We start from the raw sequence: 21,019 nt of genomic DNA on the forward strand, positions 1-21,019 counted from the left end.
TGAAAATTGGTATGTAAGGGCTTTTGGGACCGGGGAAGGTTTTCATGATACACCCATACCTCGCTACACGGCCGCTCTTTATACGGCATTTCGCCACAACGGCCCTCTCCAATTAAGGCACGTTTTCGATTTACGGCCTAAAATGTTTCGCTATAAGGGCAAACAAATTTTTTTCGATGTCAATTTTAACACATAATTCATGGAACATGAAGTTGTTTCATTTTTGTTTATAGATTACTAGCTGACCCGGCAAACTTCGTCCCGCCAAAATTTGTTTTTTTGTTATCAATACCTTCAAACATTCACATTTTTTTACTATGAGCAAGTTCATGGGTCCAATCACAAAACTGTTCATTGATTGATCTTCTAATCGACCCCGTTGAATGTGCCCTTTACTATAGAATTCTTAGTATTTCTAACAAAACTCATCATTATAATATCAGATTATTTTCAGACACAATTCTCGTTCAAGATTTTTCAACCACTTGCAAATAACATGTTTCTCCGTTACATGGAATAAATGTTTTATACATTAACTATGATATAATAAAGACAACCCTAAATCGGACAATTCCTTCCTCGAGTTCTGCTCTTATCAATCCATTCGGCGATATTTTTTTATTGGCATAGATAGAAGAAGATATAGGAGTGCGTTTCATCACATTAGAATACATTTCCAGTTTCGAACAAAGATCAATTTCGCTAGCGCAAACATCAAATGGACTAACAGCACTTGTCACTATGTAACTGTAGAACATATGGAAATTTAATATTCCGAATTTTCCTTTTTCATTCAGAGTTTTCCGAAAATTTTCAATTGTCATGTTTGGTTAGAATATGTTTGGTTGAAATATGTGTAATATTTTTATGGGACCCCCTCTCCATTCCAGAGGGGTGTCATACCATCATAGAAACATTTCTTATACCCAAAAACCCTCACATGCCAAATTGTGCTTGATTAGTTTTCGAGTTATGCAGAAGACTGTGTTTCGTTTGTTTGGCAACCCCCCTTAGAGAGGGGGGAGGAGTGTCGATTCTCCCTAGAAACGTTTCGTGCCCTCTAAAATCTCCACATGCCAAATATGGCTCCATTTGCTTGATTAGTTCTCGAGTTATGCAGAAATTCGTCTTTCAGTTGTATGGCAGCTCCCCCTTAGAGATGGGGTGGAGTGTCTTAGGGTGCTCATACACTGTTTGACCGAAGCCAAATATTTGACTCTTTTTGACGGATAAAATTTTGTCAACGTGTACTGATCAAATATATTCTACACAAAACACGACAAGCAAATATTCAATTATTGGATGTCTAAAATATTTTTTCAGTCTGTTCTTCGAATCTGTCGATACATGGTTAGGTTACCTTGAATATTTCAGCGGATTTTTTCCATGTTCGGTGTTTGACATTGTTTACCACTGTTGAAAATTGAAGAGTGGCAAACAAAATAGTGTTTGTACAAATATCAAATCAAACCTTATCTGTAAAAAAATATCAAATATTTGACCTCCGGGCAACAGTGTACGGCCACCTTTACCACCTTAAACACATTTATTACACCCTAAAACCTTCTTCTTCTTCTTCTTCAATGGCACTAACGTTCCTAGAGGAACTTCGCCGTCTCAACGTAGTTTTACTTGCGTCATTTTTATTAGTACTTAGTTGAGATTTCTATGCCAAATAACACGCCTTGAATGCATTCTGAGTGGCAAGCTCTAGAATACGCGTGATCACAGTGCAAGTCGGAGGAAATTTCTTTGACGAAAAATTCCCCCGACCAGAACGGGAATCGAACCCGAAAACCCGGCATGTTAGTTATGACGCTAACCACTCGGCCACGGGAGCACAAGTTACATACAAATGAAATACAAATTTCTGTATAACTCGAGAACTTATCAAGCAAACGAAACCATATTTGGCATGCGAAGGTTTTAGGATGCAATAAATGTTTCTCTGGTGGTTCGACACTCCTCCCCTCTCTCTTAGGGTGGGTTGTCATACACAAACGAAAAACTAATTTCTGCATCACTCGGAAACTAATCAAGCAAACGGAGCCAAATTTGGCATGTGAAGATTTTAGGGGGCACGAAACGTTGGTTGGTGGTGAATAGACACTCCTCCCCCTTCTCTAAGGGGAGAAGGGGGTATGTCTGTATTCTATAATAGTTTTTTTTATTAATTCGTTTATTTTTACAGGCTCAATCTATCATTTTTTTCTGTATCAAACATTTATTCCATGTAACGGAGAAACATGTGATTTGCAAGTGGTTGAAAAATCTTGAACGAGAATTGTGTCTGAAAATTATCTAATATTATAATGATGAGTTTTGGTAGAAGTACTAGAAATTTTATAGTAAAAGGTAAATTCTACGGGGTCGATTAGACGATCAATCAATGAACAATTCTGCGATTGGACTCATGAACTTGCGCTTAGTAAGAAAACGTGAATGTTTGAAGATATTGATAACAAAAAACAAAGATTGGCGGGACGAAGTTTGCCGGGTCAGCTAGTGCTTCATATATTTATATTGTCAGACATAGCTGGTTTTCAGTACGGACCAGAATCACAGACGGAGCGGAGATATTTGTTTTTGGAGCGACAAAGTAAATTTGCATTGACAGTGTCGACTTTGGTTAGTGATATCCGTTTAGAGAGGCAAACTATTCTCTATCAACTTACCAGGTCTGAATACAGTTTAACACAAACAATTACAGTAGTTAAAATTTTGAATGAAAAGCTTAACATCAGTTAAAACCTAAACACCTAAAAAGTTATTTAGAAAAATTGATGCACTTCAAAATAATTTCCGAAGTTATAAACAAACGCATTGGATAATAAAACTCCATAGTCCTACGTCGAAAATGCGATCGTGTCCTAGACACAACCCCGTACATTTTTTTTACATGTCGAGTGTATTTTACTTTCCCTACTTGTATGTATTTGATATACGACAAGACATAACAATAAGTTTTACGACCAAATTATAAACAAAAATATCAGTCATACTAGCAACTTTCATCTTTTCTATAGCCCTGTTAGTTAATAATTATTTACCACTCCCCAAGAATAATTGTAATGCACTTAAATTTAGGGCAAAATTCAAATTAATCAAAACGGGAAGGAAACCATGTTAAGCCACGACGATGATTCCGATCCCTCCACACCGTCCGGCGGCGGAGTAATCCAGGCCTCTTGCATTCTGCAAAATCGCTCCACATTTCTGTTCCTGCAGTAAATCTTCAGGACTACTCTTCCTTTCCTGTCCGAAGCAATTAGACCACGGCTCCCATCGCATCCGGTCTCAGTCCGGTCAGCGAAATTATTTCCACCCCAAAACGCTACGGATGGGTGGCGAGAGCGCGAGAAGACGCGGATAATCCGTCGATCCGAAAATCCACTTTTTGTGGCAGCCTTGTGCTTTTTTTTGGGTGGGAGACCGAAGATTTTTATTATACCGCAGGGTAGCCGGCTGAGTGGGGATGGTTCCGCTACTACTTGATTGGGTATGCATAATTATGCGGGAAATTGATGGTGCGAGCAAAGTGCAAATTTAATGAGCACGCGGTCGGTTTCGGTGTTATTTCTGGTGTTAAATCGCGAATGGATTGTGGTGAATTATCCACAGGATTGGGGTTGTGTTTCGGTGCTTATCTCGGACGAGATATCGCAGAAGGCCTAACCGTTGCTCCTCTATGTGTGGGGGATATAATTCATTGCGGAATGAGACAAACGACATGAATTATTGAATTATAAAGCAGATATATCAAAAATGTCTATGTTTAAACAATATAATATTTCGGCTAGTACACAACAAAATCTATCCACGAGAATGAATTAGTTATTGCCGTCTCATTTATTGTAAACTGATCAGAAAATATCGACAACTGAGGTTGTTACCAGTTACCGGAGAAATCACTTTATTCCGGATACAACAAGTATACACATCGATACATCAAAATAGCGTTCAACACATTTCGCATCAGCCTTTAGTTTCAATAGCTTCGTAGATGCATACATTTGATTTTCACTTTCATTCCACACATCTCTACACACCGAGAAACCCAATAATCAATGAAACCTCCCCGAAATTTCCCACAAGATTCGAGTCAAAAGTACACCCGCCGGGGCGCAATTTGCATCATAATCAACAACGACAACGTGGTCCATGCCAACGACACGGATACCGATTTCGACGATCATGAAGATGTCGTGGGTACTGGCCATTCGGCAGCCTCGAAGATGGGTCCCCAAATTGGCTCACCACTATCTGCTGGTGGGCACTGCTGCGCTCAAGGGCATCACGACGATGGCTTGGATGCGGCCAACTGTCGGCACAACAAATTCCGCAAGATCAAATGCCTGTGGAATCATTTCAAGAGATACGGTTTGCGGCGACGGATTTCCCAGAGGCGTCGTAACGAACCGTGCGATGGTGGTGCTCAAAATAGCGGAAACGAAGGGAACTGCATGACTAGGCTTACGGTCCCAACAAGTGCCGGAAGTCGCTTAGGTAGTTTTGGCTGTGGGGAAGGTTAGTTTCTTACTATTTCTTCTCGCTACTAGGCAGCAGTAAATATTTCTCGCTCTTGCTCTTCCAAAACATTCAGTTTTGTGCTTTCGTTCGTGCGTTGCAACACAATTATTTACAATATCAGGCAAAAAAAAAACAGAAGCTTATCCTCGCCATCTCGTTGTCTCTGTCGAGCATTTGGTCTAATTGGCTGTGCTATCCACTACCGTTTCTCTTCAAATTTCGGTGTTGATGAGCTTGCAAGTTGGCAAAGTTATTTTCTGCAGTTCCAATTGCATAGTAAAGCATTGTATAGTATATCACAAGTTAGGCTTCATTATTTCTATGGGGCTCCAAGGTATAGCGTATTATTTCTCGAGCATACGGAATGAATGTAGGCTAGTTGCATGTACATTATTTTTCTCTCTCATAGATGTAGCATTTTCAACTTATTAAAACTACGCTGATGTTTAAACGATTACATTAAATACCACAGAGAAGCGGGAGAGGGAAGTTTTGATTTCAATTCTGAAGTATCATACCGAAGGTGATCTAATTTCTGCACTATCATAACCAACGAGAATCTGTTGCAATACTCGTGTAGAACATGCTGCCTCAAGGTAAGAAACCACAGGGAACGGAAAGTTATACCGAATGAAATTATCCACAGCAGCATTCCAGACCATTCATAAGCAAGCCGCTTCCTTCCTTGTGGAATTTCTTGTGCTACACATCGTAGTGGAAAATTAATTGTGGTCTTGTTTTAAACGAGCAAGGAACGAGATTTAGAACAAATGCGTGTACCCGGCACGAGCGAACTAAAATTCAACTGAAATATCGTGATATTTTGTCGTGTCTGAAACTGCAAACATTTTGATTCGAGTGACTCCCGTGTCACAAGTTTTCGTCAAACCTTTTATTTTTGACTTACACTGTGGTAAATCATAATGGGATGCGTTGTGATAATCATTTCCCTTTTTAAATTCGATTTAACTTATGGTGTGTGACATAGAAACAGCACATAAAATGAAGTTTAGTTAAAAGTTAAGTTTTACGAAAATGCTGAGAAATAATACGCAACTGAGAAACCGAGCATCAATGAGGTGGTTGAATTAAATGCCTATTGAAACTAGACTTTCCGAGTACGCAAAAGATATAGTGTGCTTTGCGTTATCCAGTCTCGCATCTCACAAAGTCATTGGGAGCTGTCTGCAACAAATGAGCGAAGCAGAAGGCAACCGAGAGAGCAGACTTCCAGTGCGCACCTCAATTTCGAGAGACGAGTACCGTTCTGAATCATATTTCGGACAATATCATATTTCGGACACTTTGTTCTAATATCTTGAAATGCTTAATGCACTGATGATATAACTATCAAATTAATATCACAATTGCTTCTGTAGAGTAATCCCTTGGTTTCACTATCATTTCACATGAGAACTACATTTTAATTATAACATAATCGGCAGAAATCTGACAACACTACTCATTATCGTTTGTTTTTGACGTTTCCTTAGCGTGAGCACGTAGAATTCACCCGTTTATAAATATTTAAATTTATCCCGTGTTTCATCAATTCTCATAATCGTTAACAGTTTACTGTGATTACTTGGTAAGTGTTTCGCAGGTGACTATAAAATATAATCAAGTGTAATGTGATTTTCGTCCAAAAATTTACAAAATAAAGTGTCCGAAATATGAATTCAATCTGTCCGAAATTTGATTTAGTGTCCTAAGTTTGATTCTTATTCGCTTCATTTGAAAATCATTTTATTCGATGATTTTTTAATGTTTTCAATCAAATAGATACCAAAGTAGAAAGCTTAAAAGCATATTGAACTAATTTATTAAAAATATCAACCAAATAATACCTGTGCATAAAGTTTAGATCTGTTTTCTGTATCATATGCGTTAACCCTTTGCGGACCGCTCACGAGATTTCTCGTGTTTCGCGTCCCATCCGTTGCAGACCGCTCACGAGATTTCTCGTTTTTGCGTTCCTTCTTTACGGACTTGTGTGAAATTAGCGGATAAAAGTTTTTGTTGTGTGCAAGTTTCTGTTCAACGTCTTGCTGGATTTAATGAATAATGAATTATTTCAACTGAAATAAATTGATTGTTCATCAAGTAACAACCTTCAAAATCATGCTCATTAGATAGAGAATTGAATCATTCATCATAATTTTTTTTTCCTGATCGGATAAAAGTTATAGACTGAAACATGAGCATGTGTCAATATAGGGAAATTTACAGAATTTTAAAAATCCAAAAAAGTTGTTCGAATAGAATTATCGAAATTATTCGATAGAGAAATATTTTACCTATATTCCACCCACAATTTTATAAATCGAAAAAGGGTATGGGAACAGTTATAAGCCAAGTTGTATGGGAGAAATTAATTATGTTAAAGAAAATTGAAAAAAAAAATATTTGAAAGGACCCAAAACACATTCTCGAGATAGTACAGTAATCAAATGGAATATTCGCTGTGAGGGGCATTCGAATGTAATATGAAATGTTATGATAATTGACATTATTTTCGCATGACAAAAACATTGGTTAAATTACAGAAAAATAATTTCCTCAAATTATATTTCATATCTGTTGTCACACTCAATTCGAAACTTCCATTGAAATCCTTTTGTTTATCCAATTTCATGATCAACGCGAATCAAACAATTAATTGAAGTTCCCCTCGATTTTATTTGACGTTTAACATGCCGGACCAGTTAAAACGCAAATGTCGATAACTGGTCTTCCCTTTTCGCCCAGTTAGTGAATGTTTACTGTACTTATTCGATATAGAATATTTTTATCTGTCTTTAGAAAAAATTCCATTGGTCGGAAAAGGGTTAAAGAGAAGCCCAAAACCTATACAACTTGTATGGGGGAAATTAATAAATTTAAAGAAAATTTAAAAAAGTTATTTCAAAGGACCCAAAACACATTTTTGAGATAATACTCATTGGATAGAGAATACTTTTATCCATCTTCAGCCAAATTTTCGTTGTCCGGAAAAGAGTCTGAGAAAAGGTTGGGCCACAATGTATACAATTTGTAGGAGGGAAATTAACAAATTTATCGAAAATGGAAATAGAACTTTTTCACACTCGAAAAAAATGAAGGAACAGAGTGCGAAGTTGAAATTTTTAGGCGATTTTTGAAATGCTTCAAAATATCAACGCATGAAGATGGGATATAAATCTCTTTAAAGCATAATTTACATGGATTTACACGGAATATTTTACAGAGAAATTTTTATTTCGATGTATGTAGATATAGGGGATAAAAATATCGGGAAGAAATGAAAAATCGATTTCATTCTGTTTTTTTCAAAGATAGCAAATCCAATTAACCAATTATATAACATTGTTATGGACCATTCAGTACTGAGATATTATTGTATGAACGAAAAATTTCAAATTCGCATTTGATAATAAATAGTGCAATGAATAATCATCGAAAAACAGTTTTGTAAACTCTAATAAATTCTGTACACCCGAATTTTTTTTACGCAGGGGATAGAATTTTGTTACACCACAGTAGATGTACTATGAGTATTTTATCAATTTTTTTTCTCGAAACTTTTGAGAATGGCGTGCTAAAATTTAAAAGGTACGTTTTCCACCATAGATCTTATCAATAGGGATTCGAAAAATAGTCAAAATTTCTATACAATAGAAATTTTTACTTCCTTTTTACTTTTTATTTCCTTACCCAGCCATACCCTTTCTCCCGTACAACTCGTGAACGATAACTTTTCTCATACCCTTTTTGGACTAATGAAAATTTGGCTAAAGATAAATAAAAATATTCTTTATCGAATGAGTACTATCTGGAGAATGTGTTTTCGTCGAAAGGACCGAAAACACATTCTCGAGATAGTACTCATTGATTCAATTCTCTATCTAATGAGCATGATTTTGAAGGTTGTTACTTGACAAACAATCGATTTATTTCAACTGAATTAATTCATTATTCATTAAATCCAGCAAGACGTTGAGCATAAACTTGCACGCAACAAAAACTTTTATCCGCTGAACTTCCATCCGCTAACTTCACACATAGACGCGAATGAGACCGGGCTTTAGCACGCGAGCTTGGGATTGGCTCTTTCTCTTCTATTACGGAAAATTTTGTGATGCGGTTAGGAATGCCTCGTCGCGTTACGTTGCGGACGACGCACATGTGTTGTGTACACGAAGAGATGTCCGTGCATTGGTGCTCGCGCGATTTTCCCGTGTAACTGCCGCAAAGTGACATTTGGTTAGGCCTTGTGAGATCTCGCACAGCACGTAGAAGAGACAATGTGCTTTGCCCTAATCAGCCTCGTATCTCACACAATCATTGCGAACTGTGTGCAACAAATGAATGAATTGCTTGGATGCCTTTAGCAGCGATATTTATGTGAAACAGTTCTTCATCACTAATTGTTCTACGTGCCATATCACGAAGATTAAAATGTTAACTCCGGAATCACAACTTCCCCCCGACAGCACCAAATGTCACTTTTAGGTAACGGGTGTTAAATAAAAAATGAGAATTTATTCAATACCTTTCAGTAACTCAAACAAAAAGCGTAAAATTTTCTTTCTCCAAGAAAATTGCTCTTTGGGCTCCCTAGAAACAGTAGGCGTGTTTGGTTTTGCTAGTTTCAATTTAGTCAAAGCAAAGATGGCGTCGAAACAGCACGTGCTCCGCGAACGCATTGTACGGTTCTACGAAACGTATTTCCAGCAAGGAAAAAAGTTCACGGTAGCACATTTTAAGGAAGAAAATGTACCTGTCAGTACGGTATATCGTATCCTGGATTCCCTGAACGTAGAGCGGAAGGTCGAAAGTGGTCGTCCGGTGACGATAATGACGAAGCAGAGGAAGACATCGTTAAAGAAGTTGTTTGACAACAAGGACGCAACCAGCCTGCGTGACGCCGGTCGGAAAAATGGCTACTCCCACGTATTGATCCATTGGACCCTCAAGATGGAAGGAATCGTCTGCAGGAAGAAGACGAGGTCGCCGGAGTACACGGAGGAGCAGATTGAGACGGTTAAATCACAGTGTCGGTGGATGACCAAAGAATACCACGGGACGTCTTTCGTTCTGGACGACGAAAGCTATTTTCCGCTGTCCAAAACGCATATTCCAGGAAATGATAATTACTACTCCAGCGACAAGTCATCCACACCGCCTGAAGTGAAATACAAATTCAAGCATAAGTTTGAAAAAAAGGTTATGTTGTATATCGCCATTTCCGACCGGGGCATTTCAAAGCCTTGGTTTAAGCCGAGCGGTCTGGCAATCAACCAACAAATCTATCGAGAAGAGTGCCTCGATAAAATCCTGCTGCCGTTCCTGAACGAGCATCACGCGGATGGGAGGTACGTCTTCTGGCCGGACAAGGCGTTCTCCCATTACGACAAGAAGACGCTGGCGTATCTTGAGGAGAAAAAGATACCGTTCGTGCCGAAAGATCGTAACCCAACAAACTTGCCCCAGTGCCGCCCAATAGAGAATTTCTTTGGCTCACTCAGTGCCCTAGTGTATAAAAACAATTGGAAAGCCAAGGACACGGAGCAACTGACTACAAGAATCTGGAATTGTATCCGGAAAATGGACGTAAGTGCCGTACAACGTTCTTGTGAGAGCATCGCGACAAAGTTGCGTCGAACAGCAGACTCACTCAAACATTCACTGACATTTTTTTGAAGAAAATACATTATGTTATTAATAAAAAATACTGAAATCGATGAAAAAAATTTTTTTTTTTATATGTGATTGAAAAAATTTTAATTTTTTATTTAACACCCGTTAGGTACACGAGAAAGTAACGAAAGCACCAGCACATGTACATCGCTCATGTTGAGGTGCAACAAGATATTCTTGAGCGCATCTCAATATTTTACGAAAGAGGAGAGAAGGAGCCGAACCCAGACTCGTGTGCTAAAGCCCAGTCTCATCGCTTGCTCATGAAGGAGTTGTGAGGAGGAGAAAATCAATAGGGGAAGTCCGGGCAAGACGCCCCTGTTAAGCAATACAGGATGAAACATGTAATTTTACTACATATTTCATCGTTTCTTCACATCCACAACGTAGCCATGGTTGTTTTCTTTGTAATGAAATGAGCAATAACGATTACGAATAGGCAAACCAACAGAAATAACGAACATTCTAGACGCATTCATTCCACACCATTCTTAAATAAGCGAGGTAAGATGCCCATATGCGTGTCCATAATGCACCACAACAACGGATCGAAATGTCAAACGACATCGAAGCGTATTTGCCGCTGTTCAACAATATATTGCTACGTGCTGCTGTTCACATATGTGCTGCCAGACTTTTGGCCTTCGTATTTATGAGTTTTCATTTTTTTTCTTAATAATGGATGGATTTTGCCCTCGATTTTGCTGTTCGATTACCATTCATCCCGAACGCTTCTTCGTCGGAGATTTAGCTCTTTTTTTACTGAACAAACAGTCACGTGATTATTGTTTTTAAGTGTATCTTTAATATGTGATGACTGTAATTTGATGTAATCAGTTGTAACACGATGTCATTTGATTCATGTTTAGATTTAAATGTAGATTTAGAATTTTATATATCCTTAAGCACATCATTGGGGCCCTTACAGCCCGTTGATGAATTGACAAATAAATAAATAAATAAATTTTAGTAGTCAGAAACATTGAAATAATTTTGTTCGTTCTGGTTTTTGTTACATAATACAAGGAAAGAAATGTGAAAATGGTTTTATGCCTTTCAGAAACCATCTGGGTATAAAACAATTGCAGAAAACATCTGATTGTATTGGTAACACTGGAACTGACTAACTCTTTATTAATCTCCATACTGGAGCGATGTGCCCCATTATGAGATGGATTATGAAATTGCATTTGAAAGAAAAAAAGATTTTTATGATTTTTTTATTCAAACTCAATAAATAGGTCTGGTAACATTTGAGAATATACTGGTGTTTGCAAAATTAGGTTTTTTTAATGCTTCAAAAGTCTTATGACCGAAGCGCTCAAAGTTGCATTCAGTTATTCATTCAGTTTCAATTCAATTCTTTGTTTTAATAGGCTTTAAACTTCGCAGTTCATTCGCCTCTAAACATCATTCAGTTTTTAATATATTATTATTTTATGAAGATAGACGTGGTTTTTGGTGCTACAATACATTTAATGGTATTCATAATGAAAGGAAGTAATGCCTGCCAATTACCGCGTTTTCCATGTTTTTTCATGGTGGTGCGTTTTACCCAAAGTTCCCCTACGCGTCTATTGAAAATTAGGCGCGCGCATATGAAGTCTGAACACTTCTCAATATTTTACGAAAGAAAAGAAAAAGAGCCAATCCCAAGCTCACGTGCTAAAGCCCGATCTCATCGCTTGCACATGGAAGAGTTGTGAGGAAGAGAAAATCGATACTCGTCTCTCGAAAATAAAGCGCGCGCACAGGATATCTGATTAAAACCGAATGAAGTTGAAGAAAAATATTTTCTGGAATTTTGACGTAGGATTACGTTTTTCGGGAACATATTGGGGTACAAATTGAAAATCGAGAATCGAGCACATCGCGAAAATTGTCCAATTTCAAACGCTTATTGCTCAGTCATTTCATGATGGATTGATGAAATTTTTGCATCAATCGATTTCGACCCTCCATAACAATTTTTTATGTTGAATAAAATAATATATATCATTAAACTAACTATCAAACAATTGAAAAATCTCAACCCCTATCCTAACGGAAATACCCACTTCTGATTGGTCGAAATTGACGACACATGCGGCGGTTCCCAAACAGAGACATCAAAACCAAGCTGCCTGATGGAAATCGGCATTGCAAATACATGAAAGTCGAGGGCATTTTTATATTGCAAGTAAGAAGAGTGATACGAATAATTCTAGCAAATAAAATTTAAATTTGGAACTTTAATGTTGATTGCTTCGTGAAACTCCATATCAATGTCCGATCGTGTATTGTGAAAAATTTAGCACAAGGGTAGGTGTAAAATTGTATACGATGGCCGTTGTGTTAACCCTTTCCCGTACAACATAGAGTCTCACTACATATAGTACATATAGTATTAGGTATTGTTATTCCAATTAAAATTCGCATTGGGTTGAATAAACAATCAGAAAGTAAAAATTATAAAAGAAAATTACAAAATAAGTAACATGTTTTTACTGATAAAAAAAATTGATAATTGTGTTCGGTATTAATAATTATCTTATATTACATTGGTGAATTTTTTGACGTAGGACTACGTCTAACCGGAAGATATAGGGGGTGAAATGAAAATCTAGGCACTGAACAAGTAGGAAAAAATGCAAGATTTGGAACGCTTATAACTCGAGCATTTCTCAATAGATCGCAAAGGTTTTTGCATCAATTGATAGGAAATATATCTACGCATCTATCATAACGAATAACATTTCATTTTTCTTGAGATAAATAATTGAATAATTGTGAAATATCAAGCATTGTCCAAATGCACTACGTACCCATTTTTGATTGGTCCATTTTGTGCTCCTCAAATCGTACCGACCAAAACGGTCAACCAGAGCAGCAGCGAAATACAATGAAGCACGATTGGAAAGGAAAAAGAAAAAATATGAACGCAACATTGGTCGCAGTCTCGCACATGCGTAATTCTCGAGCCAGCCAGTCAGCTTAAAAATCCTCACTCTGCTGCCGTAACGATCATTCTCATCCAAACCGTACACCACATCGTTTCGCATCACATCACATCAACAAACCAACACAAGCTGCCATGGTTGGATATGGCAAAGGAGGAAAAGTGAAGGGAAAGGCAAAATCCCCCCCGGACCGTGTTAGTCTGGAGTTCCCCGCAAGGGTAGCTAGGCCGAGCGCGTTAGTACCAGTGCATCAGTCTACCTAGCCGGCGTTATATGGTTTCGGCCGCCGAAGTGGAAAAGCTGCTCGCGACGATGAGAAAACCCACATTCAGAACAGACCACAATCGGTTCCGTGGACACCAAGACAACAGGCAGTTGCAGCGAGTGGCGAGTGGCAAACGCAATCGCAAAACGACAGCAGGTAGCAGAAGAAAAAAGTTTGTTCTTTATACAATCTGCTTTGGTGGCAAAACCAGAACAAGGCGGCATCGAGGGCGTTCGAAATGGCATTCCATAAAACAAGGCGCTTTTTAGGGCCATTAAACCTTCCAAAAAAGAGTTTAGGAAATACTGTTCAATGCTTTCTAAAACAATATCCAAAATAATAATAAAACACAAATTGATTTTTTTCATAATTTGTTTGCCAGGATATGATGAGTATGTGAATTTGGCAGTTGTTCTGAGCTTATTGATGGTTGGGGACTTTGCCGATTATTCGATTTTCACCAATTCTTAAATTGTTTCCAGATTGAAAGTACAGTAATTTACATTTAGCTCGACATTTAGCTAATTGGATGGACCTGTATGCGACATATTTAGTTGGACATTTTTTGTAAACATAGATTTCGGGGTCCAAATTATTACCCCACATTGAAAGTTGACACTGTACCACTGTCATCGCAAATGTTCAATTACAGGTTAAAATTACCTCCAATCCGACACTGAGTGGTGGTAATGCGACATGCCATTAAATGTAATTTACTATACAATATGTCACAAGCTGGATGGGAAGAAATTTTCCAACTGTGAAAGCTGTGGCGAGTGGCAAATGCAATCGCTAAACAGGAAGGTTTAGCCGAACAAGATGGGGATATCGAGTGATAACAAAACAATAAACTCTTTAGATTGAAGATAATTTTGTGATCCTGAAAAGGATCTTTTTTTAGCCTGCATGTGAATCCAACCAGCGAACAAATCGTAATGAATGTATTTTTTTGCCATCGCTCCCTTTTAACGCTCATTCGTTCGTCTCGTTGGACTCGCCCCTTTGGCTGAGTCTGCCGATTTGTCTCTATCCTGTGAGTGTGTACCGCTAGAGTATAAAACACGCGGACCCCAAAAAAAATATCTCAGTAGAGGCGAATGAACTGCAAAGTTTAAAGCCTCTTAAACACAAAGAAGAAGAAGAAGAAAAATATCTTATTTTCTTTCAATCCGTAAACCCGTGTGGTTGTACGGCATCGGCATCGTGGACGTAACAAAGGAGGACAAGTTAAGGGAAAGGCAAAGTCTCACTCGAACCGTGCAGGTCTCCAGTTCCCTGCTGGTCGCATTCACTGATTGCTCCGCAAGGGTAACTAGGCCGAACGGATTGGTGCCGGAGCACCAGTATACCTAACAGTCGGTGTGCTCGAGTTGGCTTGCAAAGCTGCTCACGACAATCAGAAAACCCGCATCAAGAACAGAGCAGCTTCGGTTCGGCGCTCATCAAGGTAACAATTAGTTTCAGCGAGTGGCAAACGCAATCGCAAAACGACAGCAGGTAGAAGAAGGAAAAAGTTTGTCTATACAGACTGCTTTGGTGGCAAAAGCAGGGCCATTAAATCTTCAAAAAAGAGTTTACGAAATACAGTTTAATGCTTTCTAAAACAATATCCAAAATAATAATAAAACACAAATTGATTTTTTCATAATTTGTTTGCCAGGATATGATGAGTATGAGAATTTGGCAGTTGTGCTGAGCTTATTGATGGTTGGGGACTTTCCCGATTATTCAATTTTCACCTATTCTTAAATTGCTTCTAGATTGAAAGTACAGTAATTTATATTTAGCTCGACATTTAGCTAATTGGATGGATCTGTAATGCGACATTTTTGTAAACATAGAGTTCGGGGTCCACATTATGACCCCACATTGAAAGTCGACACTGTACCACTGTCATCGGAAATGTTCAATTACAGGTTAAAATCGCCTCCAATGCGACACTGAGTGGTGCTCCAGCACGTCGCATTAAATGTAATTTACTGAACAAAATGTCACAAGCTGGATGGGAAGAAATTTTCCAACTGTGAAAGCTGTGGCGAGTGGCAAACGCAATAGCTAAACAGGAAGGTTTAACCGAACAAGATGGGGATATCGAGTGATAACAAAAACACAACACCAAAGGTTCTTTCCAGAACCATCAATATGTTCATAAAGAGTAAACAGTAAACTAATCCATTTTTCAGGTAGATAGGTAGGTATTCACGTAGGAGAAGAAGAGAAAACAATATATTTAAAATATATATTTAACAAAAGCTGTCCCCTTTGTATAGTCCTACGTCATTCCGGTTATGTCCCCGACATTACCCACCCGTCTTTTTTTTCTTTATTTCATCAATACATATCACAAGAGGCATCTCGGATTATAGGATTATAGAGGGCGGTTCTCATCATATCTCGTTCCACTTCGGTATCCTTTATCTGATACGCACCATCCAACGACTGTTTATCATCCTTCTGTCATCATCACCCGTTAAACACTGGTGGAATGAAAAAATACCCAACAACCAAACAAAACGGCCCTTTTCAGGTCCACCTAATCATTATCAAAGAGTTTAACGATGTAATTATCCAAAATCAACATATAACCTAACGGAATCCTACGTCAATTATGCGGTCGTGTCGCGGACACAACCCTCCTGTGACTTTTTTCACTAAATTAAATCTTTTTCTTTGAATAAATGTCTGTCTATCTGATTCTTATGGATTCGGAAACTACTGAACCAATCGACATGAAAATTTGTATGTAGGGGTTTTTGAGATCGGGGAAGGTTCTTATGATAGTTCGAGACCCCTTCCCTCTCTCTAAGTGGGTACTGCCATACAAATGAAACAAAAAATTCTGCATAACTCCAAAACTAATCAAGCAAATCCTTTCCTTAGCAGTTGCAAGGACGAGGCCAGGACAGTTCTTAACTGTTCGAGAAAGTATGCCTTCATCTAAGAGATATTACTAATCATCAGCAACGGATGGAGGCTAGCTTTTTAACCAAACAGTTCTGAATTCGTACCACCTACGATATTGTGCAACTTGCTCAATGCTAATTCTAATGCTAATGCTAACTCCAAAACTAATCAAGGAAATGGAGCCAAATTTGGCATGTGGTGGGTTTAGGGGGTACGAAACGTTTATGTGGTGAATAGATATTCCATAAATTTCTGCATAACTCAAGAACTAATCAAGTAAACTGAACCACATTTTGTAAATTTCTGCATAACTTGAGAACTAATCAAGCAAATGGAACCATATTTGGCATGCCGGGTCAGCTTAATGGAGCAATGATCGGAAGGGTGACTAGTCAGATGTCTTATGTCTTGCAGTCAGATGTTGGCTCTGGTGTAAATGGATTGAATATCCGGATATTTCTCAGAAGTCCGGGTAGCTTTGGTGGCTAGGGTATCTGTGAGGAAGTGTTCAAAAGGAACTTCGCCAGCCTCCACTAGCAAAGCGTCTGTTGGGCTGGTCTGAATAGCTCCTGATGCATATCTAATAACACTATGGCAAGCAGGCCTTATGTATTTAAATTGATCCCTATTGGCGCGGCTGAAGAGTTCGATGCCGTATAGTATCTTGGGGAAGGAAGGGGCTTTTACCAATATTGCAGATGGTTTTACGAGCACTTAAGTGACATCGGCCACTTAAAGCCTCAACCAGCCGATGTTGTCTGAAAGAAAGCTTTCTATTAACTAGCACTCCAAGGATTCGGACTGAGCTAACTCGTTTAATAGGCCTGCCATTGATAAAACATGTTCTGAGCTCTTCCTCAGAAGTTGTAGTGGTGCAGAATATTGGATTTTTCTGCTGAGAACTTAAACCCAATGGAATTTACCCAGTTACTAACGACGAAAATTCCTTCCTGAAGCCTTCTTCGTACCATTTCTGGGAAAGGATTTCGGGCCATCAGCAGTAGATCGTCTGCATGGTCAGTACCTCGATATTGTATTAACAACTCGTCCATGGAGAACTTTTCGTTGTATTTATGGTTTTGTCCCGAAACAGGGGGAAAAACTTCGAGTCCTGCCTCCGCCTTAATAGTCTTGAAATCGTCAGTGTAGTTGGAAGTAGCTGAAATGTTGGCAAAATGGTCCGCCAGATATTCGGGTATGGTGCCAGGATCTTCAGTGAAGGTGCCATTAATATCGAGGGAATAGCAGTTTGAAGTTCTTTTGCCACTACGTGCATTGACCTTGTTCCACAGTTCACAGTGGTTGAAGCATTAGACTTAATGCCATCAAGGAATTCCATCCAGCTGTTACGTTTGGCTTCGGTTATTACCTTCTTTGCTATAGCTCTAGCCGTTTGGAAGTTTGTTAGGGCGAGCCTTTTACTAGCGCTTCCATCAGGAAGGCGTTAAGATCACAGTTTTAAAAAGTTGATGGGTCTGAGCCTAGGGGCACAGACGGGATTTCGACATAGGACTGTGATTTTGTGTAGTAATTGCATTTGAATTGAGTTTTTTCATTGTTCAAAATCTGTAATTTTTTTTTCACTTTTGATACATCAAATAGAAACCCTGAAAAAAACCATTTCCTGTATGAACTTGTATCCTTTAAACGGGTTAGATGAGATAACGTGGTAGAATCCGGAAACACATTCTGTTCAAAAATGTACACAAAAATACCATTAAAGCCATTACTACCCTAGACAAGGAGTCATCATTTATCATTTTTAAACACAAGTCTAATATATATAATCCAATATAACTTATATTTATGTAGATTCTAACTTTTATATAAGCCTAAGTCAAAAAAATCTATGACCTCAGAAATATATTATAGATAAAAATAGCATTTTCTGCTTCGTTGCTACGTTACCCGGAAAATTGTAGGGATTTGTAATAACTTTGTACTCAGGTGATGTATATTGAGTATCCTATGGCTATCAGTGCTCTTGGGAAGTTCGTTCAGCTGCTGTAGTAAACTAATCTCATTGGATGATCTGCTTATGTTTAGGCAAGGGAAAGGAGAATAGGCAAGTGCATTCGAGGAAGTAAAGAGGGCCTCTAAGGAAGACATATATGGGGAACATTATATTGAGATCGCGACTACTCAAGCTATTATAATCAGATATGCGTGAGTATACCATTTCGAACTTCTAAATAAGCAGCCAGTTAAATTCATTAAATGCATTTGTACATAATCAAACAACATGCTCGATATTATGACATCCTGGACCACCATTACACCACAATATCGATTTGATGAAGACGTTAATGAGCCCGAATTGATTGAACTTTGGGGATAATAGAGTAAAAACATCTTCCGAGATCATCCCTCCATTGATTCTGCTAACTGATTAATGCCTATTATCGGCAAATGGAGAATAATTCATAACACGTATCGACTCGCAATGTAAGCTTACGCCCGTATGTACGCAACAATATTGCTCGTTGCGACGGGGACGGAAGCGAGTGCAATCGGAAAAACATACTCATTCAATCGTCAAATTGATGACCTTTTTTACTATATTTTCTGTTCTTGATTCAGGCAAAAAAAAATGCTGGATAAATTCCCTGTCTAATGGTATATAACACAACATATGTCGCAATTACGATTTTGAATAATATGCTTTTGAAAATTCTTAATGAATCGTTACATGTTTCATAGGGTGACCCCCTATATAGAAATCAAAGACATAAACCTATGTCAAAATATCAGTCACTGATGGAATATTGGGATATGTCCTAGAAAAAAAAACCTCTAAACTTTATCCTCTGGGCGTCCTAACTATTGCTAAATCCTATGCACAGAAAAAGAAAAAAACTTTCACTTACCGAAAGTAAAATAAACCTTCTCCAGCGAGCACCACCCAAGGGCAGCGGGGTGGCGGGGGAAATAAAACCTTCAGGCAGTGTCAAAACACCACAACGTGTGACTGAAGCCCGGGCAAAATTACATTGGTATTAATATCACTAAAAATCACCTGACAATTCTCTAAACATAATGTCTTCATTTGGGTCCGTTTCAAGGTTGTCAAATTAGTCTAGGAAAAGCAGTTGGTTATTACAAAACGATTGGTAGCAAGTTATATTCAAACCATCACATACACTAGGCTGACAGTGATATGTTTGAAATGTGAAATATGACGAAATAGGATCGATCATTCAGTTCAATAACTGGTGCTACAATCGAGAATCGGATTCTATAGGATTGTTGTCTGCTGAGCTCTGGGAAAAGACCGGTTGTTGAATTTATGATAATATTTTTCAATTACCTCAATAATTCAATGGAATCCGTCATGGAATGCCCTTTAAAATGCATTTTTCTAGGTTTTATGTTTTTTGTAGTCTTCATGCTGATGAACAAATTTAGATGTATATGATATTTGAATGGAAAAAAAATGGGTGGGTTATATCTATGATATAACCGCAAAGTTGACGTGGGACTAGCTTAGCTTAGCAATCATTTGTTTGTATTGAATAATTTTTTGATTGAATGAAACATTTTACGGATTCAATCGAATTAAATATATTTGCTTTGTGAGTAAAAAGATTGAATAAACGCCATGTAAGGCCAATTCATGCATTGTGATAGGTTGTGTTCTTCATTACAAGTAAATTTAATGACAGTCCTTTTACGTTTGGTTTGATGCCTAAGACAAAATATGTGAACAGAAGAATTATCAAACGATTATTTTATTTTACATTTCCATCTGAAGTTTGCATCTCTCAAGTGTACTTACTTCTTGAACCGCGAATTTGGTTGATTTGATGAACTTCAGGCACTCAGTGCCAGAAATTCAGTGAGCAGAAGATATAAAGGCATATGCTTCAATGCAATCTTGAAAAACCGAACCAAAGTTTTGTGTTCGTACCCGTTTTTGTAATCCGTGTTAGGAAAACACTTTTCGGAGTGCATAATAACATGCGGGTGCAAAAGTACCCCCGGCTTGCATGAAACGACAACTTCAACTTATACTTTTTAGATTATAGAGCCTTTAAATTTGAATGTTAATTTACCTCTAATGTTTGCAAGATTTTCCCGGGTTACTAAGTTTAGTGGACCATGTTAAGGAAACATATTCTAGTCTGTACAAAGGCAAGCGAGTTCGAAAGTACTCACAGTTTGAATTTATTTTCAATGCCGATTTTCCCAGACACCTTGGTTTAGAAGTCTGTACAAAAATCAGAACAAAATACCCCCGACTTGCATGAATTTGCAATGCCAATTTTTCCAAGGCTGCTTGGTTATGATGGCTGTGTTGGGGAAACCGTAAATTGGGCCAATCAAAACGAGGCAGTTACGGCGTTTAGATTACGCTTAACATTTTACAGTTATTCAATTGTTTATCTAATGAAAAATAACATTTTATTAATTGCGATAGATGCGTAGAAATATTCCCTGTCAATTGATGCAAACATCTTTCCGGTCCAGTAAGAGATGTTCGAGTTATAAGCATTCGGAATCTTTCATTTTTTCCTGCATGTTTAGGTTTTCATTGTACCCCCCATATACTCCGGTTAGACGTAGTCCCACGTCAATATGAAATGTTTATTTCTTTTTTGAAGAAAAGACGACACTCACAGAGTAAGTAGATAAATCGTAAAAAACAGCATTTCATTTCCTAAGATTGATTCTCTTGAACTAAGTTAAACAGTGAATCGATCCG

At 38.1% G+C, this 21,019-nt stretch overlaps 1 protein-coding gene across 4 annotated transcripts in view; it reads left to right on the forward strand.

Moving 5' to 3' along the window:
* LOC129763188 (octopamine receptor beta-3R-like) overlaps positions 1-21,019 on the forward strand; it is a 398,150-nt gene that overhangs the window by 347,832 nt on the left and 29,299 nt on the right. For 3 of the 4 annotated variants that reach the window (XM_055762014.1, XM_055762016.1, XM_055762015.1), the window contains exon 8: positions 4,096-4,527. The exons of the other annotated variant lie outside the window; for it this stretch is intronic. In XM_055762014.1, coding sequence (XP_055617989.1) covers positions 4,096-4,527 — 432 coding nt within the window. The remainder of the gene's footprint in view (positions 1-4,095; positions 4,528-21,019) is intronic. 4 annotated transcript variants of the gene reach the window in all.

This window comes from Toxorhynchites rutilus, chromosome 1 (assembly GCF_029784135.1).
Source record: "Toxorhynchites rutilus septentrionalis strain SRP chromosome 1, ASM2978413v1, whole genome shotgun sequence".
NCBI lineage: Eukaryota > Metazoa > Arthropoda > Insecta > Diptera > Culicidae > Toxorhynchites > Toxorhynchites rutilus.